General features: G+C 48.9%; 1 protein-coding gene across 1 annotated transcript in view; it reads left to right on the plus strand.

The window, feature by feature from the left end:
- Positions 1-8,717, plus strand: part of LOC311107894 (POU domain, class 2, transcription factor 2-like) — a gene marked incomplete at both ends in the record, with an annotated part of 40,301 nt that extends 31,584 nt beyond the window's left edge. The window contains 15 exons of the mRNA XM_084150485.1: positions 1,461-1,526; positions 1,685-1,719; positions 2,160-2,216; positions 2,524-2,643; positions 2,897-3,232; positions 3,477-3,576; positions 3,853-3,944; positions 4,129-4,272; positions 4,361-4,502; positions 4,802-4,950; positions 5,163-5,360; positions 7,019-7,212; positions 7,416-7,484; positions 7,816-7,898; positions 8,389-8,717. Coding sequence (XP_084006611.1) covers positions 1,461-1,526; positions 1,685-1,719; positions 2,160-2,216; positions 2,524-2,643; positions 2,897-3,232; positions 3,477-3,576; positions 3,853-3,944; positions 4,129-4,272; positions 4,361-4,502; positions 4,802-4,950; positions 5,163-5,360; positions 7,019-7,212; positions 7,416-7,484; positions 7,816-7,898; positions 8,389-8,717 — 2,114 coding nt within the window. The remainder of the gene's footprint in view (positions 1-1,460; positions 1,527-1,684; positions 1,720-2,159; positions 2,217-2,523; positions 2,644-2,896; positions 3,233-3,476; positions 3,577-3,852; positions 3,945-4,128; positions 4,273-4,360; positions 4,503-4,801; positions 4,951-5,162; positions 5,361-7,018; positions 7,213-7,415; positions 7,485-7,815; positions 7,899-8,388) is intronic.
- Positions 8,718-9,156: the final 439 nt, after the last annotated feature.

Consider the following 9,156-nt stretch of genomic DNA (forward strand, 5'->3'; position numbering starts at 1 on the left):
AGCAGCAGATAAGTAGCCTACAAATGCATGCTGGGACGGCATGCCCTGAGCTCCTGAAGTGAGCGCTACTGGAGCGAAATTGGAGCGGGTGAGAAGGCCGACGCTCCAGCCTTTGGGAATCTTGCTCCGTGCTCCAGTCAAATTGGGCACGCTCAGCTCCAGCGCCGCTCTGCTCACATACTCTGGCCCTGCTCCATAGCCCAGACGCCAGTACAAGGGAAGTATCTTTAGTGCTATGCCATTACTCATATAGATAATAACCTGTTACGGACATATTAGCCTACTTAGTCTGTTGGTTGTATTGTGTTATTGTGTATTGTCGTTTCACAGTTTAGTTTTGTTATGACAACTGGGTTTTGTCATCTTTGAGAATAAAATTAATGAGCATTTATCTTACTCTAAGCACTCATCCTTTATATTGGAACCGAGAGAGGGGGGGGGGGGGGGGGGGGGGGGGGGTGATAGAGAGAACTGGGAGGAAGGGGGAGAGAGAGAGAGGAATGTTTTTAATAATGCAGGTGGCAGATGTAATTAGTTGGTCGTTGGGTGGATTTGCATGTTTTCATAAAAGGGAAGTTGGTGTGAGGGAGGGAGGGAGGGAGTGTCAGCAAACATGACTGTCTGTCTGTAGATATTGTGGCTTCTCACAAAATAAGCGGTAGTTAATACAGTAACTGCCAAATAAAACATCTGTTATGGTAACTTTGTTTAAAAATAACTAACTTAACATAATTCACTTCAATATCAGATTTTATTTACAGTGAATTGTCTACCCCTCACCCCCCTCTCTCTCTCACTCTCTCTCTCTATATCTTTCTACCCACCCCAACCCACTCTCCTATTCCACCCCCTGTTCCTCCTCTCTTTTTCCCTCCATCTCCCCCTCCCCCTCACTCCCCTCGACTCTCAGTCCCAGCCCTGACTGACTGTCTGTACAGTAGAGAGGAGAGGAAGTGTTGTGGTGTAGTATAGTGTGGTGTGGTGTAATGTAGTGATGACTCTACAGTGAGTAACATCAGTATAGAGGTGTCTAGTAAGGCTCTGTTCCCACTCAAACCTCTATAGGGCCTATTGTTAGACCAAACAAACACCTCTGTACATATAGGAAATAATGAATGCAGGCTTCACAGCAAAAAATATCACTGTATATACAAAAGCCAATACTGCGGTGTGACATCATATTTCAGCGCCTGTAACATCAGCCAAAAGCCTTTGCATAATCATCTGCACTCTCTGTCTCTCTCCTTTCTTCCCCTCCTCTCTGTCTCTCTGTCTCTCTGTCTCTGTCTCTCTCTCTCTCTCTCTCTCTCTCTCTCTCTCTCTCTCTCTCTCTCTCTCTCTCTCTCTCTCTCTCTCTCTCTCTCTCTCTGTCTCTGTCTCTGTCTCTGTCTCTCTTCCTCTCTTTCTCTGTCTCTCTCTCTGTCTCTCTCTCTCTCTCTCTCTCTCTCTCTCTCTCATAGATATCAGGATGTCAAAGCCAGTAGCGGTTGAGAACACAGGGGCTGACTCTCCAATGGAGAGCACAGGTATTTGTCTGTACGTGTTAGCGTGTGTGTGCATACCTGCATGTGTTCGTGTGTGCATATGTGCATGCACGTGTGTGTGTGTGTGTGTGTATGCCTACAGGTGTGCATGTGTGTGTATGAGTAATTTCTAATTGTTTCCCCCCCCCCCACACACACAGATTCAGAGCGGAACGGTCCTGACTCGAATCATCAGGTTTGTGTCTGCTTGGTTCTTCGGTCTCTCACTTCACCTACATTTCAGTACTGATATCACTGGTAATATACCTCTAGGAAACATAACAATCAGTTAGTCATTTTCAATGGTGACCATCATGATCTGAATAACACACACATTAGGTCTGAAAAGTAAAAATGACTGACAACAAGTAGCCTAATACCAAGCCACAAGCATCAATACAGTAGTGCAGTGTGTTTCCCAAATCTGGTCCTGGGGACCCCAAGGGGTGCACATTTCTGTTTTTACCCTAGCAAAATACACCTGATTCCACTTATCAAAGGCTGGATGATGAGTTGCTAAGTGGACTTAGGTGTGTTGGGGTCCCCAGGACCAGGATTGGGAAACAACGCAGTAGTGCATTATTTTTTATTATCATTTATGCTTATCTGTACTGATGGTATTTGTCCTTTTTACAGGTTCAACAGATGAAAATCAGTCCCTTTCCCCTTTCTCCAACCCTCAGCAGCAACAAGGTGTGTGGGTGTGTATGTGGGTGGGTGTGTGTGTGTTTGTGTGTGTTTTGTGGGGCCACACTATAGAGTATTTTGCCACATTTGCATACAGATTGACAGGTATGCAAAACAGTCAGACTAGCCAGTTTGGACATGCCCATTCCAGGAAGAAAGGATGACTATCTCTCTTTTCTAAAGAAAAGGAAGGCACCTTTCTGTTTGGCATGCAGGTTACCACAGCAGACAGAGCAGAACAGTCAGCTAACGCAGACTTTTATCTGTTGGCCCTTCCTTTAACTGTATCCCTCGTTCTCTCTCCTCCTCTCAGAATAAGATGGAAGAGTGTGGTGAGATGTCCCCGGGTCCTCCTCCACACCACAGCCACGCCCCCTCACAGACGCCCCTCCCACACACACAGCTCATGCTGACCGGCTCCCAACTGGCCGGGGTAAGACAAGAGAAGAGGAGGCTTAACAAACACACATTGATGCACACTCACAAAAACACAGACACATCCTTGTGGTCTGGGTTGAGTTCACTGCTTTTTTCCTTCTTCCTTTTCTCTGCTCTTTCCCATACCCTCTGCAACTCTCTGCTCTTTCCACCCCCTCTCCCTCCCTCCCTTTCTTTTTCTCTCTGTCCCTCTCGCTCTCTCTTTCTCTGTGTCTCTCTCTCTCTCTCGCTCGGTGTCACTTTCTCAGTTGACCGCTCTCTTGCCAGCTCAGCAGCAGTTGTTACTGCAGCAGGCTCAGGCTCAGCTTCTAGCTGCAGCTGTGCAGCAGTCTGTTCAGCAGTCCAACGCAGCTCACGCAGCTCACGCAGCCCACGCAGCCGCCCAAGCCAATCAGCAAGCTCAGGCAGCCGCAGCAGCCAATCAACAGGCCCAGCAGCAGCAGGCGGGACAGACAGGGCAGCAGGGCCAATCACAGCCCCAGGGACAGGGACAGAGCACACAGCAACAGACAGGTCAACCTGTCCCTGTGCCGCCCACTCATCCCCAGCTCACCCTATCTCAGCCAATCCAGCTCACCGCCCAGGTACTGACAACCCATCACAAGGCCACATCCTGGTTGGGAAGAGGTGGGGAAGGGTCTTGATTCAGGAGCCAGTCTGGGATCCTCAGTTTGTATTGATCTTTTTTTAAATCGCTCGTGTTGCTCTGCTGTTCTTTCAGTCTTTTCTCTTGGCTTCTATATGAAGGGGTTGTTTTCCTTTGTTCTCTGTACATGTGTGTTCTCTCCATCTCTGATCCCTCTGCTCTCTCCTCCTGTCTCCCTGCAGGACATCCAGCAGTTGTTGCAGCTGCAGCAGTTGGTTCTGGTGCCAGGACATCACCTGCAGTCTCCTCAGTTCCTCCTCCCACAGCACCAAGGGCAGCAAGGTGAGCTCCTCGCACTAGCCACTACCACTGGTCCTATTCTATTGGGACAGTGCCCTGAAGATGGGCTGTAGATGTTCCATCTATCAACAAACAGATTTCATTTATTTATAAGTGCCAACTGTTGACAACCATTAACAGGTTCTTCAACTGTCTAGCACTAGAATGCCTAGCATTGGATTCTCTGATTGACCATGGAGCTTTGTGGAATATTACATGTGTTGGTTGATCACATAACTGATCATAGGCCTACTGATTCCCTCTCTTCTTCACTCTCAGGACTGCTATCAACACCAAATCTGATTCAGCTACCTCAGCAAAACAATGGGAGCCTCCTGTCCGCTCCCACCAGGCTGGGGCTCCAAGCACAGGTAGGCCCACTGAGGAAACACCCAGGCTTTGAGAGAGGCTACAGTCTCTGACTCTTTCCAACAAACATCTCGTCTCATCATTCTGTCATATCCAGTAAACGCCTCTCTTCTGCTACATAATTCTCTCTCTCTTTCGCTCTCCCCCTCTCATTCTCTTTCTCCTCCTCCCCCTCTCCCCCTGTAGAGAGACAAGGCAATGGAGGGCAGTGGGGTCATGACCTCTGTGTCCTCTGTGACCTCTCACCCCGAGGAGCCCAGTGACCTGGAGGAACTGGAGGTGTTCGCCCGCACCTTCAAACAGAGACGCATCAAACTGGGCTTTACACAGGTACGCCTTTCTGTGTGTGTGTGTGTGTGTGTTCGTGTGTGCGTGTGTGTGCTAACTCTCTGTTTTACTCCCTCCCTCTCTCTCTCAGGGTGACGTGGGTATGGCCATGGGGAAGCTATATGGGAATGATTTCAGCCAGACTACCATCTCTCGCTTCGAGGCCCTCAACCTGAGCTTTAAGAACATGTGCAAACTCAAACCACTACTGGAGAAGTGGCTCAATGATGCAGGTGAGAGGGGAGGGTGGGGGATGAGAGAGAGGAGAGGGAGGGAGGGGAGTGGAGGGGCGGGGAGAGAGGAGAGGAGAGGGAGGATGGGAGGGGAGGGGAGGGGAGGGAATTGGTGAAGGAGAAAGGTGTATGACACTTTGAATCAATCAATAAATCAGTTGATTAATTAACCAATCCCCAAATTGCACTAATCTGTAGAATGAATGTAGCCTTGAGTTAATTAAATTATATCTGTAGAATGAGGATACCAGTTTGTGTGATTTTAAATCAACCCACTAATCAATCTCTCTGTTTGACAGAGACCATGTCCACAGACAGTACTATGCCCAGCCCCAGCTCTCTGTCCTCTTCCTCTATGGGCTTTGAGGGCCTGCCGGGCCGACGCAGGAAGAAGAGAACCAGCATCGAGACTAACGTCCGCGTGGCCCTGGAGAGAGCCTTCATCACGGTGAGAGACATGACATATCACTGACATAAGGCCTTCATAACACTATCATACAGGAGTCATAAATCTTAAGTTGACATAACATCTACATGGCTCGTTCCGTAGTTTTTCCCCTCTGAAGAACACTATATCACTGTGATGTCAGTGAGGTGATATAAGGCTAAGTGTGTATTAGTACTAATGTGTCCATCTCTGTCTCTCCCGTGTGTCAGCAGAACCAGAAGCCTACCTCAGAGGAGATCCTGTGTATCGCGGACCAGCTCAGCATGGAGAAGGAGGTGATCCGCGTGTGGTTCTGCAACCGCCGCCAGAAAGAGAAGCGTATCAACCCCAACAGTGCCACCCCTCCCCTGCCTGGCCAGCCACCCCAAGCCCCACCATCACACAAACCCCCCTGCTACAGCCCACACATGGTATGGCCTGACCTGCACCCAGCCTCTCCCTTCTTACACCCCCCATATAGCCTTACATGGTATGGCCTGAGCCGCATGATCCCTCTCTCCTAACCTTACCCATCACAATTCTCCCCCCTATATGAATGTTGACTCCCGCATGTCAAATAAAATAAAATAAACTGTTATTTGCCACATGCGCCGAATACAACAGGTGTAGACCTTACAGTGAAATGCTTACTTACAAGCCCTTAACCAACAATGCAGTTTTAAGAAAAATAAGTGTTAAGTAAAAAATTAATAAATAAAATAATTAAGGAGCAGCAGTAAAATAAAATAACAGTAGGGAGGCTATATACAGGGGGTACCGGTACAGAGTCAATGTGCGGGGGCACAGGTTAGTCGAGGTAATTGAGGTAAAATGTACATGTGGGTAGAGTTAAAGTGACTATGCAGCTCAGTTGGTAGAGCATGGCGCTTGCAACGCCAGGGTTGTGGGTTCGATTCCCACGGGGGACCAGTATGAAAAAATGTATGCACTCACTAACTGTAAGTCGCTCTGGATAAGAGCGTCTGCTAAATGACTAAATTGTAAAATGTAAAAAATTATAAACAGAGAGTAGCAGCAGCGTAAAAGGGGGGAAGGCAATGCAAATAGTCTGGGTAGCCATGATTAGCTGTTCAGGAGTCTTATGGCTTGGGGGTAGAAGCTGTTAAGAAGCCTTTTGGACCTAGACTTGGCGCTCCGGTACCGCTTGCCGTGCGGTAGCAGAGAGAACAGTCTATGACTAGGGTGGCTGGAGTCTTTGACAATTTTGAGGGCCTTCCTCTGACACTGCAAGGTATAGAGGTCCTGGATGGCAGGAAGCTTGGCCCCAGTGATGTACTGGGCTGTACGCACTATCCTCTGTAGTGCCTTGCGGTCGGAGGCCGAGCAGTTGCCATACCAGGCGGTGATGCAACCAGCCAGGATGCTCTCGATGGTGCAGCTGTATAACCTTTTGAGGATCTGAGGACCCATGCCAAATCTTTCCAGTCTCCTGAGGGGGAATAGGCTTTGTCGTGCACTCTTCACGACTGTCTTGGTGTGTTTGGACCATGATAGTTTGTTGGTGATGTGGACACCAAGGAACTTGAAGCTCCCAACCTGTTCCACTACAGCCCCGTCGATGAGAATGGGGGCGTGCTCAGTCCTTTTTTTTTTTCCTGTAGTCCACGTTGAGGGAGAGGTTGTTATCTTGGCACCACACGGCCAGGTCTCTGACCTCCTCCCTATAGGCTGTCTCATTGTGATCAGGCCTACCACTGTTGTGTCGTCATCAAACTTAATGATGGTGTTGGAGTCATGCCTGGCCATGCAGTCATGGGTGAACTGGGAGTACAGGAGGGGACTGAGCACGCACCCCTGAAGGGCCCCCTTGTTGAGGATCAGCGTGGCAGATGTGTTGTTACCTACCCTGTCATGGTGGATGTTCTTCTGCACCCCCTGTTCTAGTGTGCAGATGGTACTACCCAACCTGCATTGCTATTACACATTAATAATCCCATTGATCCCGTTTTCTATTAGATACAGCTATGTATAGACACTCTTTTAAATATACACTCTCCCCCTCTTTTTCTCTTTTTCTTTCTCGCTCCCCCTCTCCCTCTCCTGTTCTCTGTATCAGATGTCCAGTCAGCTGTCCAGTCAGCTGTCCCAGGCAGTGACCAGCCTCAGCACCACAATGACCACCATGTCATCGTTCTCCCCTCTGACCCCCAGTGGTCCCACCCACTCATCTCTCAGCTCCGCCTCCTCTCCAGTGACTCCTCCTCCTCGCAGCACAGCCAGCCCAGCCCCTCACAGCCACAGCACACTGAGTCTCAACACAGGGTGAGGATGCACCTGCATACAAAGTGTACACTTTGGTCACTGTGCTTCACCATTGGTTCAGTACTCGGTTCACCTGCAGTTTGCAGCAAATGTTTATCAAACCCACACACACATGATTGACACACACTGATCCGTGACACTGCTCCTTCTGTGCAGCAGTACTTTCTAACCTGTGTGTGTGACTGTGTGTTTTGTGTCCACAGCTTATGGCGTATGGGTAAAAAGAACGGTGACGTGTCTAACTACATCACCGATTTTGCTGCAAACTTGAGGTGAATACGACAGAGACACACGTACACACTCTCTCTTACAGGAATATGATCGTCCGCACACAAACACAACGTCCACAAGCAAGCGTTTGGATTTGTAGCTCCCAAACAAGATATGAATCAAGATGGTGTGTTTGTATCTAACCTGTGGGTTTCTCCTGCAGTGTGTCTGTGTTCAGGTCTCTGAGTCTCTGTTCTGTTGTGCTGCTAAACCTGCTTCTCTCTCTCTGTTTCTCCTCTGTATGTAAATGGTTTCCTCCTGTGTGTGTGTGTGTGTGTGTGTGTGTGTGTGTGTGTGTGTGTGTGTGTGTGTGTGTGCGCGCGTGTAACACAGGAACACTGTGATGGGAGTAAACACAGGGAACCAGGCTCTGAACCAAGCTCTCCTCAGCAACAACCCTCTGGCTACTATACAAGGTGTGTTAGAGGGAGATAGAGGTGTAGAGGGAAGGAGGGAAAAGAGAGGAAGAGGGAAATAAAGGAGGAAGTGAGAGAGACAGGGGGAGAGAAAGAGGGAACAGGAGGGACAGTAATTTGAGGTACAAAGTGATAGAAAAGGTAAAGAATACTAGACAGAACGAATGACAGAGATGATTAGAGAGGGAGAGTTAGAGTAGAGGAGATGAATCATAGTGATAGATCATCTGATGGAGGAAACTGGAGAACTGGTGAGCAGGTCTATGACAGGGATGTCCCATCACTCCACCATGTTCATCCCCATCCCCATCTAGAACTGTGTATGTGTGTGTGTGTGTGTGTGTGTGCGTGCGTGTGTGTGTGTCTTTAGTCTGTCTTTCATGATTTTTCTCTCATTCATCCACTTCTTCATTTCATCTCTATAGTAAATGTAGTTATTTCACAGTAGGTATAATGACGTTAACTCTCATCTCTCTCCCTCTCTTCTCAGCCCTAGCAGCCAGTGGTGGCCAGCTGCCCCTTTCCAGTCTTGAGGGGGGCAGTAAAGTGTTGCTGGGGGGTGCAGGGGGGCAGGGAGGGGGTCTCCAGTCCTCCTTCTTCCTCAACCACCCCGCTTTCCTCCACATGGGCCAGAATCCTGGTGCTGGATTGGTCAGTGCTGCCTTAGCCAAAGCCTCCCAGCCCTCCCCCTTCCCCTTCACCAGCAGCGTAAGCCCCACCCCCTGCTCCCCCTCTCCTTGCTCCAGCCCCGCCTCTTCCTGCAACTCCGATGAATTGGCGCACAGCCCATCCTCGCTGGGAGGGGCTAAGATTGAGTGACACAGCCAAGCACCAATCAGAGAGGAAGAGGAGAAAGGAGGAAACGACAACCTCGCCTTTCAACCAAAGCTATCTCTTTCTCTCTCTCGCCCTACTTCTGTTTTTTCACCATCACGCTCTCTCTCTCTCCCAGTCTTTCGATGCCAAAAATACACCGAATGAAAGAGAGGAGAGGGGGAGGGACAGAAGTGAAAGGGGGAGAAGGGGGGAAAGAGGAAGATTGAAACCAAAAATCTTTATCTATCCAAGGTGATGGAGGAGGCATCGTGGGACTGTTTTGTCAATAATGAGCGATATCGCACCTCTCCTTTCTTTCTCTCTTTCTTTCCCTGGAAAATAAACCAATGACAAATAACAGGAATAGAGATCGAATCGCGTGAACCAAAAATGACAAAAATAAACATTACTGTGTGTTTTTCGGGAATGGTGGCAAGGACAA

The sequence above is a fragment of the Coregonus lavaretus genome, assembly GCF_964263955.1.
Source record: "Coregonus lavaretus genome assembly, chromosome: 3".
Lineage (NCBI taxonomy): Eukaryota > Metazoa > Chordata > Actinopteri > Salmoniformes > Salmonidae > Coregonus > Coregonus lavaretus.